The sequence below is a fragment of the Nycticebus coucang genome, chromosome 10, assembly GCF_027406575.1.
Source record: "Nycticebus coucang isolate mNycCou1 chromosome 10, mNycCou1.pri, whole genome shotgun sequence".
Lineage (NCBI taxonomy): Eukaryota > Metazoa > Chordata > Mammalia > Primates > Lorisidae > Nycticebus > Nycticebus coucang.
In genome coordinates this window covers 2,983,969-3,006,050 of record NC_069789.1, presented here as the reverse complement: position 1 = coordinate 3,006,050, position 22,082 = coordinate 2,983,969, and the positions used below count along the sequence as shown (strand labels likewise).

The window sequence follows — 22,082 nt, the reverse complement described above, 5'->3', positions numbered from 1 at the left end:
TAGGTCCATCACTTCTCCTCAAATGTCACCAAATATCCAATGATGTTAGTTTCTGCATGGCAGTAGGCTGGGGTGGGTGGTATAATGTGGAAAAACTATTAAACATAAATTAACATTTTAAAACTTTTAGAAAGAAACACAGTTTAGAGTTTATATTAAAAGCTCTTAAATCCAAAATAATAAGATCACAGACTGTAAGAAAAGATGATGAAGTTGTTGTCTCCAAATGTAAACAGCACTGGGCTGTGCCTGTGGTTCAGTGGGTAGGTGCAGCCCCATATACCCAGGGTGGAGGGTTCAAATCAGGCCCCTGCCAAACTGCAACAACAACAAAAAAAAATGGCCGGGCGTTGTGGCGGGTGCCTGTGGTCCCAGCTACTTGGGAGGCTAAGGCAGGAGAATTGCCTAAGCCCAAGAGCTGGAGGTTGCTGTGAGCTGTGGCACCAAGGCACTCTATCAAGAGTGATAAAGTGAGACCCTGTCTCTAAAATAGTAAATAAATAAATAAATAAAATGTAAACAACACTCCTAACAGGTTAGAACCTGGGAGAAGGTGTAAACAATATATTTAACAAACAAAATGGTAGTGACCATATTATGTAAAATATCTGTCATTAATCAACAGCCCAATATAAATGACGGCAAAATATAAGAGCAGGCAACTCACTTAAAAGAGACCCTCAGGGCTAATAAACACGAAAAGTTATCTGTCTCTCTGGGAATGAAAAATGAGAAGCATAATAGTGATATAAAATATCATTCCATGCCCATCCGACTGGCAAAAATGTGAGTCTGACAATACTAAGTCCTAGAAAGAATTTGAGAAATATACACTGCTCCTGGGAGTGTGAATTTGTACCAACACATTGGACAGCTTTTTGGCAATATGTTGTAAATTGAAAATGTGCACAACGTGACCCAGCAATTTGATTAAGTATTTACTCTCGAAAAACTCATGTGTCTGAACAGGAAGGCACAGGGAAAGCCAATTAGTGCAAACGCAGGGAATGTAAAATGTCATTTTTGGGGTCCCCAATTCTACATCTTTGAATGTACATAATAAAACAGAGGCAACATCTCTGAATTCAGAATATTTCATTTTACATTAAGCTAACAATAACGTAATCTGTACTTTGAGGAAAATGCGTCATTGAAATCCATATTAATAGATTCCCCATGAATGAATTAGCTATTAAAAGAAGCTGAAGTATCTCCCAACCATTTGAATGAAATTTAATAGGTAGGTTGATTAAAATTTAATAGCAAACTTGTTGGCTATTAAAAGTGAACCATGTGATTAATCAAGATGTCAGCTCTTCAATTTACGACTTGAGGAAAAAATGATGAAAGACCTCTTGTAATTTCATTGTTTGAATTAAAACATTAACAATGTAAACTTATAGTTTCTGTACTTTTGAAAGTTATTTTACATAACTTTTAATTGTGTCATGAAGATTCCGTTGTTTTTTTTAAAAAATAAATAATTTGGTCTGGATTTATGCTTGTCCCTATTTTATGACATAGGTTTATGGAGTTAAAAATAATTATATTTCTACATTTACTATGGATTGTGTGTATGTGTTAATACTGTTTTGTTACACAGAAAAGCAAAAAAATAGGAAACAAATACTTAAACCAGAAAAGTCTATTTAATTAGTTCCCTATTGTTCTCGATGCCTCTTCTGCTATCTATTTACTTTCATTTTATTGGTTCATTTCTTTAATATAAATTAATACATGAACATGAAAAAAATAATTGAATATTACCTAAAATCATATGAGAGGCGAGGCACTGTGGCTCACATCTATAATCCTGGCACCCTGGGAGGCCAAGGCGGGTGGATTGCTTGAGGTCAGGAGTTTAAAATCAGCTTGAGCAAGAGCAGGACCCAGTCTCTACTAAAAATAAAAATCTAGCCAGTCATGGTGGTGCACACCTGTAGTCCCGCTACTTGGGAGGCAGAGGCAAAAGGATCATTTCAGCCCAAGAGTCTGAGGTTGCTGTGAGCTATGAAGATGCCACAGCACTCTACCCAGAAGACAGAGTGAGACTCTGTCTCATAAATAAAAAACATTAAAAAAATCATATGGGAAAAAAATCTATGAAACCCTAGAAGGCATCTAATAAAATTACATTAAGACATTTTTGAGGGGATAGGGTCCTAAAACAAATTTGAAAATCACTGATTTAAATATGTTTAAGTAAAACAGCCAGAGTCACATAAGACCTTGAATAAATTATAGATATCTTGGCCGTGATTCTTAATTTTTTAAGTGATGGTGGTAGATTGGATGATGTTACAATCTTATTCTGAGTTATAATCTTTTTCCTTAATTCTGTATTACAGGTGATCAGGTGATAGTTTATACATATAATTTGTATTTTATGTACTTCGATTTCCTTTGTCTAGTTTTCTTATTTATATTATAGTTCACTTACTAAGAAACTTTCCTATTTTTCCCTTTATAACAATTTTCTTAACATTTTATAAGAGAAAATAAACACCATGGGACCCTTTCTCCAGAAAGGAATGTTAAGTGTGTGTGTGCACAACTCAGCTTACTGGAGCACACCTACAGCGTTTTATGTGTAATTTGAGGATTTCATAACTTCTTTGAAACTGTAAACGATCCTTTACCTTGTACTAAAGGTGGTATTCCAATTCTGTAGAAAATACTATTATTACTTTAAAAAAAATGGAGTCTATTTTATGGGCCAAAATTAAGGTCTAAAAACAAACCAAAACAAAAAGTTATGTCAAACCAAAGGAGAGACAACCACAAGTTAGTGAAATGTAAGATATTAAGATGAGGTATAATTATTTTATTATGGGAAAACAAACAGAACATCTGCCATCCTATGTACTTACAAATAACAAGAAGTTGAAAATTGAGATGTAACTACTGATGGCTGTGTAACTATTGAAGAACAGTTAGATTTAGGTGATTTGTTGGCTCACCAAGGTCTTGAATGATACAGCTCTGGCCATCCAATATGATCAATTAAGAATATAAGCAATAATAAAAAAAAAAAAACAATGAGGGCAGAGCAGAGTGGCAATTTCAGTTATTTGAAGAGTTTTTCGATACAGTTTTGTTCACCTCCTGTCAAGAAGAAGAGTTGTTTGAATTATGTTTCTGAATGACAGAACGCAGATTCAAGTGAGATCAGCTGTCATCCTTTTCCAGAAATGCTTTTTAATTTACAATTTCAAAGCACGTCCTTGCCTTAGAGCTCCAGTGCTCAGTTACAGGTGCCACACTGAACCAGCCGGAGAAAGCTGTTATTCATAGCTCCCCAAAGTCAAAACACCTCTTCTATTTGCATAAGGAAGAAATATCACAGTTTTATGTTAAATCATACATTTGAAGAGAGTGTGGATAGCTAGAATTCCTTTCAAAATACACCCATTCAAAACTTTCATATCAGTATAGATCTTCAGGTATAGATAAAGTGAAAAAGGAAAGACTCCTTCTTAAATAACTATGATTTTTACAGTTAATCCTCTCCGTGGCATTAGGGTCTAATTTTCTAACTAATTGTCAGAAAAGCTTCCCATGTTCTACATGGTGGAATATGAACGTCCTTTCTGCTCTGTGTCTCCCTTTTATCAAAAATCAAAATGTTGTACTTGGCCCTGTATGGACAGCTGTGTGGATGATTCATATTCGCTATAATTCAGTTTGAATTCCCTGTCTATGACTTTTATTAGAGAGCTAGCCCTTGTTTCTGACAACAATTAACTTGATATCACTAGACTATAGCCAAGACCTAGTGAGTAAGAATGAAATAATTAAGGAATAGCTATTTTCACACAACCTCTTTATTGTTAACCCTAATTTGAGCTTTTCACATTGAGTTCTGGCAGGTTGTGGGTTTGTGTTTTATTTTTGCCATTATAAGCATCCGCAGTAGCCTTCAGTTAGCATTTTTGTATTGCCGAATAATACAGGTATATGATTGTTTATTTCTGTTTTAAAAATTCCACTAGGATAGTACCTGGTATACTATTAGGAGGAAATAAAGAAATCACCTTAGGAATTGGGCAACTGAGACTCCTAGAAAATGTACTCGATTTACAGCATTGCTTATAATTGATAAGGTAACTTGTTTGAGTTTTCAAGATGTCATTAACTTCAGTAAAGTATTGTTATTAAGTGAGCAATATTGAGCTCTAGAAACTAGAGCAGTGAAAACCCCTGTGTATTCCCTTTCCCTGGAGCTTACTCCGGTGAAAATTGGCACATAAACATTCTTTTCACTATGTGATGTAACTACCCTACCATCCCACTTCCCTCCCTAAAAAACAAAACAAAACAAAACAAAAACTCACCAACCTCTTTGTGCCTTCAAAGTGACTAACCAGTAAGTTTCACTTTTCACCTGAAAAACAGTGACAGATGGTGTGTAAAGACTGCACTTCTTGGAAGTCTTCAGTAATTTCCCAGCTATTAGAAGGGAGGTTTACAAATCAGGAGATCGTTGGAGGGAAGAGGAAGAGATGTGATAGAATCCTGGAAGATGGTATCAGAATTTAAAGTGACCTAAGTCAGTTTGGGAACTAGCCAGAAGCAAACAAAACAGATTGCAGCAAAGAAAAGTGAAATGCGGTTCAGCCTTAGAGAAAAGGCAAAGGTAATTTTGCATCTAAAACACGGAAGAAGGCTCGGGTTGTAACACAGTGGTTACAACGTCAGCCACATACACTGAAGCTGGAGGTTCAAACCCAACCCAGGCCTACTAAACAAAGACAACTGCAACAAAAATAGCCGGGTGTTGTGGCAGGCACCTGTAGTCCCAGCTACTTGGAAGGCGGAGGCAAGAGAATCACTTAAGCCTAAGAGTTGGAGGTTGCTATGAGCTGTGATGCCACAGCACTCTACCCAGAGTGACATAGTGAGACTCTGTCTCAAAAAAATAAATAAAATAAATAATATAAAGGATGGAGGAAAATACATTCTGTGCAAGTTTTAAGGTAAAAGATACAGGTAGAGGCATTGGGAGCAAGCTGGGTTTGTTTTCATTAGGCACAGTCCATGGTACCATTCAGGAGTGTAGAATTGAAATACCTATTTAATGAGTGTGAATTGTAGGAAAGGGCATAGTATCTCCAAGAAAAATTGAATTTGTTTGGAATGGCAATACGAAGAATGATCTCTTGAGATCACTCCAAGATGATGGCCACGGCCATTTGAAGCCCTGAATGGCCATGGAAAAGTACTGGCTCTTCCATCAGGTGTATAAGGAAGGGACAAGTGTCTGATAAGTCAGGCTCATCCCTCGTTCTTTCATGTGAACAAACCCTAGAGCTTATGTCTATCTTTATACTCTTTGCAAAACGTTCATCATCAAATCCCATTTCCTTCTCTTCTGTTCCTGGTCCTTAAGACGTCACTTGGATTATAACTCTCCACTTGTAGAACTCAACTTAGTTTCAGGGACAGTAATTTTGTGGGTTTCACACGGTGCATGAGGTGTGTAAGTGAGTGCTAGACAGTAAAAAATGCAACTGATTTCTGGGGAGTGATTCTTTTATGAAACAAATTTGTCTAATAGCATGGATGGAGAGGAGCATGCGTTTTATTTGAAAACGTGAAGTGTTTGGTTTTACCATAAAGAGCACACGGACCTCCGATTTGGACTGTGTGACACCTGCTGTGGGTACACATGAGTGCTCTGTATTGTTGAGTTTGGAGGAAGGAATCCACCAAAGCCATGTGGCTGAGACTGAATAGTTTTCCACGTAGCCAACGTTGTGTCATAACTCCTGGCTATATACCAAGAGAATTTCTGCCGTGGTTACCAGCTGTCTCAGCTTAACGGGAATTGATGCAAAATAAAATGAACTCAGAAGTCAGTCTTCCTAGAATAATAGTTTTGTGATAAAGTACTTTCAAAATACATTCAAAACTTTGGAAAACTGCAAAGGAATTTTACACTGGGAAAAATACAACCACATATATATTATCTATGAAAATTTTGACAGCTTCATTAGAATTTCTTTATGAAACTCCTCCTGTCTGGGGTATGATTAACTCATTTTGTTCTTATATTCTTGACATTTTTAGAAACTGAATCATAAACACAGAAATCAAAATACTAAGTCATCTGATTCTTGTTCACGCTCAGTTCTTCACAATTCAATTGTTTCCTTATTCTAAGCATTAATATTTTTCTTTTCCTTTTTTAAATTTTATTTTCTCTATACAGGTACGTGTGTTTATTTGGTTTCCACTCTTTGCCTTCACAGAATTAAAAAGGCTTAAAATTTAATAACAACAACATAAGGACTAGAAACATAAGGACTAGAAACATAAGGACTAGAAACATAAGGACTAGAAACATAAGGACTAGAAACAAAAACCTTGTAAAGAATGAACGAAGATAAATACATTCAGAAAAGATATCAGATGATTGCTGCGATGATGAGCTATAATAATAATAATGCAAATAAAGTAACATTCACGTTGTCAGATAAGAGTGTATCCCTCATAGAATGCTTTGTCTCTGAGGTTCAGTAGAGAGTCATCAGTTAACTTCTTCTTATTTTTTTTCCAAAGTCTCAAAAAATATTTAATATTTATAAATAAAAGTAAAAGATAATTTCAAAAAACAGATCATGCCAAATCTTACAGACAGTAGAAAAAGAAGAAATACTTCAAAATCATTCTACTTCATCTGGATACACCTGATATTAAAATTGGAAAAATATATTATTATAAAGGGAAATTACAAACTTATTTCACTTATAAATGAGGATGCAATATCCTAAACAACATACTAACAAGTTGAATTAAAAATTTAACGTTCAAGCACCAATTCTTTTTTTTAAGTCTTCTTTTAGATCAATATGAAAAAAAATATATATGTAGTGTATGTATGTAAGTCAGAGAAATATTTTATCTTTTAAGATAAAGAAAGCAAAAACTGTGGCTCAGTGAGTAGGGCGCCAGCCTCATATGCGGAGGGCGGCGGGTTCAAACCCAGCCCCGGCCAAACTGCAACAAAATAATAGCCGGGTGTTGTGGCGGGCGCCTGTAGTCCCAGCTACTCGGGAGGCTGAGGCAAGAGAATCGCTTAAGCCCAGGAGTTGGAGGTTGCTGTGAGCCGTGTGAGGCCACGGCACTCTACCAAGGGCCATAAAGTAAGACTCTGTCTTTACAAAAAAAAAGAATGAGATTCTGTCTCAAAAAAAAAAAAAAAAAAGAAAAAGAAAAAGAAAAAACAAGGAGTGGCATGCAATGTTCTGACCTCACTTACTGTTGTGACCTTACTGTTTTCCAATGAGTTCGAACAGGATATTGTGTAGGGATGAAGACCAGTGAGTAAAGACACAGTTGTAAGACTTGGCCTTAAAGATCTTACCCCATTTTTGATATTTGAGGGAATGTTAAAGGATTTGAGCGATTTTATGTATTAAGATTTTAACACTAGTTCATTTTAACTTTTAACACTAGTTCATTGCTTATGGACTTTTCATTTGCTATTTAAGTATTTACTTAAAATAATTTTAGAAAAGTAATTATTGGTATTAGAAAGCTAAAACGAACTTTGCTTCTACTCAGAAGAAGGTCCAGAATAATACCCATCAGAGAGCAGGTACAACGTACAGGAAATTTGTTTTTTTGAAATGTCGTGCTAACCAAGTCCCCTCTCAAACATCAATGATATAAATACAGGGTGTCCCTAAAGTCACCATATGCAGGGGGACTGGGAATTTATAGTTAGTGTACCTTTATTTATAAGATATTTATTATGAAATTTTACAAAGAGAGAAGTATTTGCCAACATATAGAGAATGTTCTGTAAATACTTCATAAAACTTTGTAATGAATATTTTGTAAATAAAGGTACATTTAGCTATAATTTCCCATTTTCCCTATGTATGGTGACTAAAGGGGTGACCTTTGGGATATGCTATATTTTAGATTTACAGGGGTTTTTTGGTCTAAAAACCACTATGACAAACTCTTTTTAATTGACTTTCTTACTAAAATGCCATTTACTTCCCTCATCCGTGGAAAATAAGACTCTTGCAGTCCCCTTCAATGACAGACTGGAGAGCTGCCCTCAGTCTTCACGTCATGAAAGTGCGCTGCTTTCTACATGATTCTCTGAGGGGTGTGTGGCATGCAAACATGTTCTTTCCTGAAAGAGCAGATCCTTTCCAACTCTGGAGATCTGACAAGCTAAATTACCCCTCCAATCCAGACGTCTTTACAATTGGGAGGTCAAATATCTGCTCATTGGTGGATAACTCACCATGGCAAAGAGTTACAGTCTGGAAAAACTGCTGTTGCCAACTGTTCCCTTTTCACTTTTTAAAGTTTTTCCACCAGTGACTGAATTTCTTTTTGTTTTATTAACTCAATATATATTTCTCTTTATTTCGAGTTGATTATAGGTTCACATACAGTTGTTTGAAATAAAACTGAGAGATGGTGTACCCTTGACCCAGTTTCCCTGATACCTTGTCTAACTGTACTGCAATCTCACAAGTATGATGTTGGCCGTCCACTTCTGTTGCTCAGATTTCTTCAGTTGAACTTGTAGTGTTACACCCGAGAATCAAAATCCCCATGACCATACCAGAGAGCCAGACACTGATTAAATCACATGAGGACGTTTATTCAGGCTCGAGCCAGGGCTGCTGGCGTTCCCAGATGCAACTGGGGCTGAGAACCCTGTGCTCGTCACCCGCGGGGTTTTTATGCAATGGTTATGGGGTGAGGGGCGTGGGAAAGAAAGCATGGCCTTTGGGTCAGTTATCTCTTATCCTGACACTAGAATTTAAGGCTGATAGGGTCCCGCCAATCTCAACGGCGGAGGCGGGGGGGGGGGGGTTCCTGACGCACTCCAGGAGGTAGGGACGCATCCTGGGAGATAGGGAGGGGTGTGGTTTACTAAGAAACAAAACAAAGGATTTTCAGGTTGCTTTTAAAATGGAGGACAAAAGCCTGAAATGATGAAAAGCCCAAAATGGCATCACTGGGTCCTTCAGTAGTTAATCTAGTATGCGTGTGTGAAATTGTATGCAGTTGTGTGCACGAAGTAGGTTCATATATACCTTAGAATAGTTTCATCTCCCGCTTAATTATCTCCTGTATCTTAACCCCTGGTCTCTTTAACCTCCATTCTCATCTTTCATAATTTTGTCATTTCAAGAATGTATATATATAAAATGTATTCATATATGTAAACATATATATATTACACAGTATGGAACCTTTTGGGATTGCCTTTCCTCAGTATAATTCTCTAGAGATTTAATCAGGTTTTTACGTCTATCAATAAATAGTCTGTTCCTTTTGATTACTGAGTATACTACTCATTAATCTTGGTGTAAACTACACATTGTTTAGCTGTTCAACCAGTTAAAGGAAATTACTGGTTTGGGGCTATTACAGAGAGAGCTGCCATGAACATTCACGGACAGGTTTTTGTGCAAACATAAATTTCCATTACTCTGGGATAAACACCCAGCAGAGAAGTCTCTGGGTGGTATGGTGATTGTGTGTTTAGTTTTATGGGAAACAGCCGAACTGTTTTTCAGAGTGGCTGCACTTATTTCACATTCCCAGTAGTGGCGCATGAATTATCCAGCTCCTCTGACCCTGGCCATCATTTCATGGTGTCCCCCTTTTTATTTGAGATGTGTAATGACTTCTCACTGTGCTTTTAATCTGTATTTCCCTGGGGGTTCATAGCATTTCTTTTCAAGAGCTTATTTGCCAGTTCTTCCAAGGAATGTCTGTTTATGCCTTTGGATCCTTTTCTAACTCAATTTTTGTTGCTGTTACTGTTTATTCTTAAAGTTGACTTCTGCAAGTTGCTTCTGTATTCTAAATACCAGTTCTTTGTTAGATCACAAATACTCATAAAGTTGTTTGCATCTTTTTTCCCATTCTATAGCTTGTGTTTTTATTCTCATATATAAATCAATATGTACCTCCATGGTCAAGATGACTATTCCCATATAATTTGTATTTTCCTAGTGACTTTTCTTTATCATCTAACGTAAATACACTCTTCTGTTTATTATTGTACTACTTGGCCTAATAAAACTCTTCCTCTGATCGTATGCTTATTGGTTAAATGGCTCTGGAGGGTGGGAGTCAGCACCTCACACTGAGCCCATGATTATCAGTCAGAGTAAGATATTAAGAACATCTGTTCACAAAAAGGAGAAAGACTTTAGCTTTGTTACTTTGCTTTTCCAAAGGCTAAGTCCAAACAAGCCGCTGGAAGATGGTAAATGGAATTTTATAAATGTATATTATTTGGTGCCATAAATTTAACATTTTTTGAAAATATTTTAAAATAACATCCATATGATTTTTTTGTCACCAAATTAATATGCTTACTATGGTCTACTACTAAGAGTGATTATATTTTATTGTATTTCAACTTATTTCCTCCTCATAGAATTTCAGTAATGTTCAAATTCTTCTGTGGTGTCAACAACTGCTCTCCAAATGAGTGTTTTATCATAAATGTTGCCTTTGATTCTTTTTTTGCCTTTCATTGAAAATAACTCAGTGGTTTCTATGAATGAGGGAATGTTCCATTTAATTTTAGCTTTTCATTTTGTATTTTAAACTTTTTTCCCCTTTGACTTTTGTGTTATGTTTTCTGTTTTGTTTGCGTGGAAGATTAGAGTTAGTGTTTTTTCTTTTTCTTTTTACTTTTCATTTTTAGCAAAGCATGGGCATATATCCTTGCATACAGCTTGGAAAGGAGAACACCCTGACTGTGGCTTCCCCAGCGTGTGAACCCTTTCCTCCCTTCCCCTTGGCGCGGATGGTGCATATTGTTGAAAACGTGCTCTGGTGGCGTGTTTTTTGAGTCTAATTAGCTGCCTGCCTGTAATCAGGACTGTATCAACTGTTGTCATTCTAAATGTTTCCTTTCTTTTTTTCAAACACATTTGCCTGATTGACCTTTTTGTGTTTTGTTTTTTTTTTCTCTGTCTTTCTCTGGGGCTGCTCCAGGAGCCATGGCCAATCATCTCATAAGCAATGCCCTCCTGCGTCCTCATGGCACTAACAACCCCTATAACACATTGTTGGGGGAACCGGCGGTCTGTAACAACCCCACTGTCACCATGTACAACGCCCAAGGTGTGCTGGAGTTTCTCTTAATTTTTTCAAGTGAGAGTCCCATTTTGTGTAGCTTTTACGGGCACATTCTGTTTGCTTTCTCTGCCTTTCTTTGATTTGGAAGCAGACACACAGACTCCTTGCTTATCCCACTCCTCAAGGTGCTTCACTCCCATTTTCCTCAGGTTCCCCTCAGGGAGACACGGATCCCTTCGGAGGAACAAATGTTTGCTTCACCAATGTGTGCTCGTTTCTCTGTAATGTTATAAAATGTATCGTCCCTTGTCAATGCCTTTTATTATTGTTTGCTTATTTCTGTGTTGAATTCTCATGTATTTATTCCAAGACGTGAGATGTTTACCGAAGGTAAGTTAAGCTAAAGGAAGACTTGATTCGGTAGGCTTAATGGTACAAAATCACGAGAAAATGAATCTGACTTTATTATACAATGAAGTATACTCTCAGCTAAAACATGAGCAGTGATGAAAGCATTTAGAGCAAATTTAGGGAAAATTACTTGACTGTACACTAGAGGGAAGAACGGTGAGCTGAGAGGCCGCAGATCAGATTCTTCTTTGCTTCTGACATGGCCCACACAGGTCGCAAACTCGCTTTGTTAACTGAGGCGTTTTCTGTATATTAAAAATAAGGCTTTTGAATATGGCGTCTCTGCATATTGTCTAGTTTAAAAATAATACAACAATTTATTTCTATGTCAAACACAGAAGCACAGGTCTCTTTAAAACCTCATCTACTATAAGCATTTGGACATGGTTTTTGCCTTTTCCCACTATAGAACTTTGTTAGGAGCATGAAAAATTTAAAACCTTCACATCATATGTAAAGAGACCACGGGAAAAAATTACTCAAATAAAAGTTTCACTTACTTAGTCACTGACTAAGTAACTGAATTTCAAGGGTAAGGAAAAATATGGCTCCTATTTCCAGTACGAGAGGTCCAGGTTGTTTGGGCCAACACGGCTGCTAAGAATAATAAAAACAGGGTGGCGCCTGTGGCTCAAGGAGTAGGGCGCCGGTCCCATATGCCGGAGGTGGTGGGTTCAAACCCAGCCCCGGCCAAAAAAAAAAAGAATAATAAAAACACTACATAATAACATAAAAAAGTCTTGAAGTAATGAATACATAGTGCCTGGAAAGTATATACAAACACATATGCACATATATATGGAAATATGGATATATAAATATGTCTGTGTGCTTACATATTTTTGTATATATACAATATATATGTGTGTGTGTGTGTGTTGTATATAGTTGTATGTGTATATACTTGTCTATAAAAATAAATTTTCTTACTGGTTGCCTAAGGATTATAAATAAATAAATAAAGGTTTCATGAAAGAAAAGTCCTAGGCAGTGATCCACTCACTTAAAATTATATTTGAAAGAAAATTTCGCTGTTAACAAGAAAACTTCCCTGGTTCCTTTAAGTTGAATGTGATTGATAAGCAATACTTAAAATTTTCAGGAAATTTTGAATAAAATTTCTGTTAACCTCGTGGGAATCTTTGGGTTTGTTTGTTTCTTTCTTTTCCATTGTCAGTCAGAGGTAGATGCTTAGGGGTGTGTGAATGTGTAAAACTTGGCATAATGGCCATCTCAGAATAGGACGTGTTTGTTGCAACATGGCTTTTGGGTCCCTAAAACCATCTGATCTTCCCCAAGGAGCACTTTGCTGCACACCTGGAATGATATGAAACTATTTCCAAGATACCAAAGTCAAAGGTGACTTCATGAATATAGTCAAGATGTTTGTCAATGCAATGAAATAGCTAACTTTCAGTGTCATTAAATTTTTTAAGGGACACGTCTCTAAGAATCATAGACTTTTAGATTTACTCCTTTTTTTTTCTTTTTGGCCAGGGCTGGGTTTGAACCCACCACCTCCGGTATATGGGACCGGCACTCTACTTTGAGCCACAGACGCCGCCCGGCTTTTAGAATCATAGAAGGCACAGACCTCATAATCCTCTTGGCCTCGCTGCTGACTTCTGTCAGCCTGTGCTCAATTACATATTTCCTTTGCTCCTACCTCAGGGTGTGGGTTTTTTGCTGTTGTTTTTTGTTTTTTGATTTCTTCTTCTCCACCGAGCTAAAAATTTTTTCTGGCCATGATGCTTAGGTTTGCCGTCCAGAGCAAAAGAAGAGCAGAGGGTTCTTCTGCTGTCTCTGGCAATCCTTTAAACACTAGATCGCAGGTCACCTGTCTCCTTTTAATCTTCAGCTTTTCCAGCAAAACAAAACTATTAATAAGAGACAGTTTCCCGGACCTTCACCATGGTTCCATGCTTGGAATTGTCTCTCATACAGAATTAGTTAAGAAAACATTATAAAAGTTCTTTTTTTGTTGTTTTTTATTTTCCTTATGCCAAGTGACAGGTATTTATGTCATTATAAAAATTTTAAAATGTGCTGGCATATTGTCAAATTTTGAATGGTGTTAAAGGAAGATTTTCGCCCTATCTGCCCATGAAATGCATTGTACGCTATTTACCTTACATATAAGAGTTTCATTATTATGTTTAAACAAATGATAAATTTGGATCTCATTTTGTTTAGCTTTTTTGGTTATTCAGATGTAATTTCTAACTTCTTAATTTATATAATGAAAAGGAACAATTATTAATCTGTATGTTTTTCCTAATTGACCATCTGCCTTCCTATTGTACTTTATTTTTACTGGTAACCTAAAATAAGGGATGGAATACTTCTGTTAAAACTTATCAAGTTGAAATTCTGAAATGTAAAGTTTAAAATAGTACCCTGTCGATGGAAAGTTTCATTTCTGTGGACTTGATGACTGGTGTTTGCTACTGAGATTGTCAACAATTATACAAAGGATTCTTCAGAATGATTTGTCTTTTATTGCAGTTAATTCTACTGACTTTTCTTAAAAGCAAAAGTAAAGAATATTGTTCATGTTTTTTGGAGTTAGAAGTGGAATTGTAGACTATTTCATGTTTTAATGTTTTGTTTTGTTTTTTAAGATGTTAAGAAACTGTAGTAGTGCTTAAAATAATGCTCGTTTGCCACTGACCAAAAATAAAGCCTGGTGATTGTCGTATTCCTACTAATCTTATGCTTTCAGATGAATGCACTTATATTCTTACTGGCAAGGTGAAATCTTACATGAAATATAAGTGGCTTAGTATGTACTGGAGTGGCCTGTGTCAAATGACCACTTGGTTTTGTGGATCTTCTAATTCACCTGCACCAGTGCTATCCAGCAATAAAAGTCTTCCAATTTAAAGTATCCATTCCCGTGCACAATGCCTTTATTTAAAATATGTAAAGATGTATTTCTGGTGTCACTGAAGCATAAAGAGTCAGGAATAAAGATGAATAATATACGTTTAGCATGTTCAATTCAGATTCTATCTCTGGAAATATTTAAAATTTCATGCATTTATTTCTAGATCATCATCCTCTGTCAGTATTAGAAATGTAATTTTTGTGAAGATAAATCTCATTACAGGAAAAAAAAAATCTGTCAACAAAACATGAAGAGGATGATGTGATTTCACTAATTTAATTTACATGTTAAGCTAATTTAACTCAATTCTACAACTTCAAAGAAAGATACATATTTATAGGATGGGATATAATGGAGAATACATTACAGTTGGTAAGATTAGAAGATGATTTTACAAAGTCTATAATTAAGTAATTATTTGATGACTTTCAAAGCCTAAGGCAGATGTGAAGTAAAGGAGATTGCAGCAGACAGCGGGAGGAGTCTGAAAGACCCGCCTTGTGAGCCCTGCTATGCCGTGTTAGCGGGGAGCAAGAGATGAGACTCCACCGCTCTTGGCTGTTCTGTCTCCCGCTCTGGAAAGCAGGAATTGGACTTCAATGATCTCTCATCTGCTTTCCAGTTCTAAAATTCTCTCAATTAACGAATGAGCCATAAAGAGCCTACAAACATTTACATCTGTTGATAAACTGGCTTGGCTCTTTATTTCCAATTTTTATTCTAAAGCTATTTCAAAACTTTAAAGGAAATTTCTTTGCATTTTGAAATGTCGTTGGTCTTTTTGCTGAAAAGAAAATCAAGTTCATAAACTTAAAAAAATTAAAGTTGAACGTGAAAATTAAAGTTCGCAAACTGTCTCTTTAAACATACTTAGATTATGACAAGTTGGAACCTGTTGAAATAATCTAGCCCACTGAATTGGTGGTAATAATAATCTAGCTGGTCTTTGTGATATTTTAAACTTTTTGAAAATGAAATTAACAAGAGTAATTCTTTTAACCTGATTAAAGTATGAGATTTTTCTTAAAAAAAAATTGCTAAGATTTTTTTTTTAAGGATCAACTCTCAAAATGCTTGCTTGCACACAATTGTACAATTCGAAAGAAAACCTGATTCTGTGGGTGATATTTCCTCCCTTTGTATTTTCTTGACACAGACTAATAAATGCATTTCACCTTTTTTTTTCCCCTCTATAGTTCCACAACTTTTGCAAATGAGCTCCAGAAATGACAATATTGATCAGTTTTCCTTTACAAATGATAAGCAACATTTATATAGGGTATAAAGGAAAAAAAGAAAACGTGATTGCAAAAGCCCTTAACTCTGGTTTTATCTCTCTCTGTAAGATCAATATTTTATTTAAAATTTTACTGAAAATGTTTAACCTTAAATATTCCTTAGAAGCGGGCATGCTCTAACGTATACACGAAATAGATGACATTGAATTATAATGGTGCAACTAATCATAGCATGCCCTCAAAGTTTTACTCTCCTTGGTTTATGTGACAATGTTCACTTAAAAATAAGTGTGTGTATTTGTTGGAAAATTACAAACTGTAGAAATGCTTATTAAAGACTCATGATGTTAGCATGTATTAAGGGGGATTTCTTATTTTCTGACTAAGATTCCAGTATTATTTAATTATGATAAACCATATAACACAAACTCACGAGTTTGGGGGCAGAGAAAATTATTTCTTTGACTCTTTTTTCTGCATATCATCAATTTGCTTTTGACTCATGTTTCTTCTATTGTCGCTGTAAGCTTACTTGTTTTTTTCTTTCTTTTTCTCCATGCTGTCGTGTAGAGCCCTACAGGGAAACAAGTATGGGAGTAAAGCTAAACATTGCTTATCAAATGTAATTTTTTTTAGTTCACTTTTATTGCATCACATATAGATGATGTCGTTATTAAAAACAGTTCATCTCACAATCTTAAAACTAAGCCTATGAATTGACTTATAAATATATATATGTCCATAGAGATTAGACGCTTCCGTTGTCTGATTCTTTTACCCTGTCACATGATCAACATAGTTGTTAAGTCTCATGTAATTAATGTTTGTGTGAGTTAAATTGTTTTTAAATTAAGCATTTCGGTTCGCTAAGTAATTCATAAACATTTAATTTTTATTAGTACATTCCATCATAAAGACGTGTCCCCATATTGCATACTCACTTTCTTTTGCTGTGGCTGTGCTCAGCCGGCACCGTATGCATTGATAACAAGAACCATAAACTCCTGTTTCAATGCATCAGCCACCACCGTAGCCACCAAGCCGACCACAGCCGGCTGTAGCAGCAATCACCCATCACATACAGTCCTCTAAGAAGCATTTGCTTTTCTTTTTTTCTTAACATTGTGAATTTGTCTACGAGCTATAAAATGAAAATAAACCGCTTCAGCCTATGTCTGTGATAGCTGTTTGCTAATGCAATTCATTCATTATTATTGTTGAAAACTGTCAAGACACAGCCTGTGCGTCAGAAGTCCATATAAAAATCGACACATTGGAGACACCTCGCTAAAACCAGCAGTGAACTAGCTGACTTTGGATAAACATAACTGCATCACAGATATAGCATGAAGGCTGTATTTTCACATTAACAATGTATTAAGAAGTTAATGGAATTAGCCGATTAATTTTTCTTTTAAAGAAATAACCTTTTCACTTACCAGTACTGGTTAAATGTGTTTTTTTTTTCCTTCTGTGGTTGCGTTTGAAATGATTTATAAAATAAATGTATTCTTGGATCTCTGTGCATTCAAGGGAATGTAAAAACCTTGAAGAAATAGGTGGTCAAATTTATTTCACTTCAGCTGTTTCTTACCAGAATAAAATGTTTGCCCTTTTTTAAACCCAATGTTTAATGTGCACAGGAAATCATCGCTCATTATAGAAAAGCTCTACTGACATGATGTTTTCAGGAATCTGATCCCTATGTCTTTTGTAGTATTACCTACGACCCGAAACAATGACCCCAAACTGATGGTATAACACAGAACAATAACCAAAGTGCTTGAAGCAGAAAAACATTAGAAATTAAATCCAAATTCTTTTGTTTTGAAAGTTCCTACGTGTAAATTATGTTGATGTGCCATTTATTTGACTTAGCATTATTTCATGACCTCATCATTCTGATAAATTTAACATAATCCTTCTGTGGTCTTACATGTTGAGATTGCTTTAAATCTTACTAAATTATATATCAAATTATTAGAAACGGTTTCTTTTACTTTTGACACTGTCTTCCAAGCACCACGCATGAATTATGTTAACATGAGAGCTATTTCAATGTTAAGACAACATGTAACATTAAGGGTAATGAATTATTTAATTGACTTTGATGTGTATAAATTGAAAGCTATAAATGACTACACCAAAATTTTACATTATTATCTCCTCCAAGTTATAACCCCATATGCTCCAACTAATGTCAGGCAATGTTTGTATGGAAATTGAAAATTGATAATGTAGGTTTTTAAAAATTCTTTTTTTTTTTGGTTTTATTTATTTATTTATTTATTTATTTATTGTTGGGGATTCACTGAGGGTACAATAAGCCAGGTTACACTGATTGCAATTGTTAGGTAAAGTCCCTCTTGCAATCATGTTTAAAAATTCTTTTAAAGATGATTTTTTTCATCCATTCGACATTTATCAATTGTCCAATTATATATACATATATACGTACATCTAAGATTTCATAGTCTTTTTTGGTTTCTTTCCAGACATTTTACACTTAGGTAAAAATGCTAGCAATTTATACATATTTCATAGTCGATGAATGCTTTTGCTTTTGTGTGTGTGTGTGTGTCTTGTGGTCTATTGGATATAAATGTCATAGTGTCTTGTCATCTTTTGCAGAGGGGCTTCTGAACAATGCCAGGGATACAAGTGTCATGGATACTCTACCACTGAATGGTAACCATGGCAATAGCTACAGCATGGCCAGCAATGAGTACCTGGGAAACTGTGTGCAAATCATAGACCGAGGCTATACCCATAACGAGACTGCCCTGGAGAAAAAGATTCTGAAGGAACTCACTTCCAACTATATCCCTTCTTACCTGAACAACCACGAGCGCTCCAGCGAGCAGAACAGGAATCTGATGAACAAGCTGGTGAACAACCTTGGCAGTGGGGGCCAAGAGGACGCCATAGTCCTGGACGACGCCACTTCCTTTAACCACGAGGAGGGTTTGGGCCTGGAACTCATTCATGAGGAATCAGACGCTCCTTTGCTGCCCCCGCGAGTGTACTCCACGGAGAACCACCTGCCTCACCATTACACCCGAAGGCGGCTCCCCCAGGACCACAGTGAGAGCTTCTTCCCTTTGCTAAGCAACCAGCACACAGAAGACCTCCAGTCCCCCCACAGGGACTCCCTGTACACCAGCATGCCAGCACTGGCTGGTGTGACCGCCACGGAGAGCGTGACCACCAGCACCCAGACCGAACCCCCGCCGGCCAAATGTGGTGATGTCGAAGACGTTTACTACAAAAGCATGCCAAACCTAGGCTCCAGAAACCATGTCCAGCAGCTGCACACTTACTACCACCTGGGCCGTGGCAGCAGTGATGGCTTTATAGTTCCTCCAAACAAAGACGGGACCCCTCCCGAGGGGAGCTCAAAAGGACCTGCTCACTTGGTCACTAGTCTATAAAAGATGACACAAAAATTAAAACCAACAAAACTGCTAATACCTTGCTGACTGTTCTGAGTTGATATAAGCAATGGTGATAATGTGTCTACTCCTCCATCTTTATGCTGTTCTCAAAAGACAAACACAAACTCTCAGACTTTTTTTTTTTTTTAATGGGATTTTTAGGTCAGCCCAGGGGAGAGAGATAACTGCTGAAATTCCCCCGTGCCCGTCCATTCCTTTCCTTCCCCCTCAGATGGAGACTTCATTATGTTAATGAACGAGATATGGAGAAAATGGCACTCCTTGTGGCCTTGCTGAGTTTCGTTGTGTTTGATTTAACATCTCTGATGCTCTGTTCCTATCATTACAAGGACCTGATTTGTGAAAGGCCAGGACAGTTGATTGACCTGAGCACCAATGCTGTGTCCCGATCAGATGGCCGCGCAGGCAGAAAAGCAAAGCAAAACTTACCACATAGCAGGTTGGGGTCACTTACAACCTGAATTCACTACAGCTGGCATAGCTGTGGAACACAAAATTGAAAGGGAGGGGAATTCTAGAATTACACGCTAAATGCATATTTTATGATTTGCTGTATTAACGGATGATAAAACTAATGGCAGAAAAAAAATGAACAATTTCTATGTAATGTACAGATACTAGCATTGCACATAGAGTCTGCTCTCTGTTCTCCAGAATTTGAGTCCTGTTAATGTAGTGGAAAAAAAAAAAAAAAAAAAGAAGTTTTCTTTTCCTTTTGTGCTGGTCTTGCAAGTTTGTCTACCAGTAAGAGAGCAAAGTTGCCTTCCTTTCTTCTTTCTTTCTTTTCTTTTCTTTTCTTTTATGTTATTTTTTTTCTTTTCTTTTGGCCTTTTGTTTGTTTGTTTGTTTTGTTTGTTTTTATTTCCTTTCAAGTTTTGCCTGGCAAAAAAAAAATAAATAATAAATAAATAAAGGAAACTATCACTTTATAAGAATCATTTTCTAGTAATGCAAACAAATTATTTTTTACAAAAAAAAATAAAATAAATAAAATTAGACTTCCTTCCCTCACCTATATATCTTTATGCAGTCAGAATATCTCCAACAGCATTTTTACAAATTAGAACAGGACAAAAAGTTTATGTTTACAGGGCGCACCTGTTGTAAGACAACGCATATTTGGCAAGCAGTTCCTCACTGAGACAGTAGCTAAGACTCCAGAAGTCAAGAGGTGTCTGTAGAACTAGTGGGGCTTCCGCATGTGAAACATGGTATTCCATAGGCGTTAAAGTGCTCAATGCTCGGTCTGATCCCCAATGAGCACCTACACTACCAATTTTTAGAGGAAATTCACTCCCTCCTAGAACTGAGAAAGGTCAAATTACTTTGAAGTGATTTTTTTTTTAAGTCTTCCGTTTATTAACAGGAGAATTTATTTATTTGACCGGATTTTAAGTAATGTAGGAATACAAGAGGTAAATTAGCAGCACATATAATTTTTTTTTAAATTTATGATCCATTTTGTATGGTCTCAAAGTTGGATGACCTCATTACTAATATTTGTTGTAAAAGTGAAACTTGTTTGCCAACCAATAAACAACTGATTGAGATTTAGAAGATATTGTATTGATGTATGTACTATATGATTAATTATTCTTTTCATTTTCCTCGCCTTCTGAACTTTTGTCTAATCATCTGTGGCTCAAATGAGCCGGGCAGACGATGTTAGTCTGCCCAGACAAATCATCTAAGCACAAAATTATACCATTTTTGCAGACAAACTAAACCAGAAAAATGGGATGGGCATATTTATGTTGGCTGAAATAAGATATGTAACTTACTCTGGAGCAGGTTAACATGTATGTTACTATGTTATGAAACAGCTGTGGTCGCCAGGCTTATTTTAATAGCCAGATTCGATCAGAGATAGACAATGAATTTGGGTGGAGGGAGGGCATGGCCTCTCTTTCCTCTTTCTAAGTTCCATTTTGATGTTAGAATTTTAAATTCACTCAAATGTCTAAAAGCTACAGGAATCACGGCATAGAGAATATCCAATTCATAAAGACAGTATAAGACATTTCTTGTCATAACTTTTAAAAATTCTACATGTGGGGAAAATAGTAGAGGAAAATATCCCTTTCAAAGGAACTTTCTAGATCTCTAATTACCACAGATCCTTTGTAGTTGTGTCAAAGGGGAAAGCTAACATTAATTTGCCAAATTTTAATTTCTCTCGTAGTGTTTTTACCTTGGGGTTTTCTTTTTCAAAATCTAGATACTACCCATCTATAAGTGAATATCTTAAATCAAGATGAGAAGATTAGTTTAGAGAGGGTCAGTAATCTCTATAAAATTTAAGAAGATACAGCCAAAAACTTTTGTGTGGGGCCAGAGTACATTGCAGCCGTCAATCATACCCCCTCAAAATATTTTTTAATGGTCATTCGTTTTTAGTCAATGGACGGGAGTATTTTTTAAGTCTGTAGGTTTTCTTTAAGTTGGAGGAGAACTGTAAGCTTTACTGGTGATTAAGTTTTCCTCATCCCATACTGGGACAACGTCCGTACCTGAAAGGCATTTAATCCAACCCAATACATAGAGTATATTTGTCCATAATAGAGCCCTTCTAGACATGTTTAAGGGAACTTCAGAAACACAAATATCATCTATGGATTACGAGCACTGGGTCAAACAGTAATCCATATGAAAGTGGCTCAGTAAGATGTTAGTTTCACGGAAAAATGAGGAAACTACCTCAGTTCAGCTTGCTGACTTTCTCATATTTCTACCTCCCTGCCTGTTATCGCTTGTGTTTGATTATATGGACAGTTGAAGCAGATAGCCTGCCAAGTTCAGCATAGACCAAGTTGAAGAAAGATCACTTGAGTATACAGCCTGGTGCGAAAAAATCTACCTACTCTTCAGTTACTGTACGAAGCTCTTGCATCAAAATGAAAGGGTGAGATTTTTGAAGCCTCATTCATCTTAATTGCTTTGTTTTCAGAGAGACTTAAACTCCCAAAGATTTTCACAGGGAGAGATTGTTCCACCACGTTTTTATTATATCACTAT

The 22,082-nt window shown here is 36.3% G+C and overlaps 1 protein-coding gene across 7 annotated transcripts in view; it reads left to right on the top strand.

The window, feature by feature from the left end:
- Positions 1-20,628, top strand: part of ADGRL3 (adhesion G protein-coupled receptor L3) — a 784,489-nt gene extending 763,861 nt beyond the window's left edge. For 5 of the 7 annotated variants that reach the window (XM_053607089.1, XM_053607085.1, XM_053607088.1 and 2 more), the window contains one exon: positions 18,244-20,628. In XM_053607089.1, the coding sequence (XP_053463064.1) occupies positions 18,244-19,043 (800 nt within the window). In that variant the 3' untranslated portion in view covers positions 19,044-20,628. Of the gene's footprint in view, positions 1-10,992; positions 11,122-16,182; positions 16,201-18,243 lie in introns of all 7 variants that reach the window. The other 2 variants (XM_053607086.1, XM_053607083.1) reach the window with 1 other exon arrangement.
- The last annotated feature ends 1,454 nt before the right edge of the window (positions 20,629-22,082 follow it).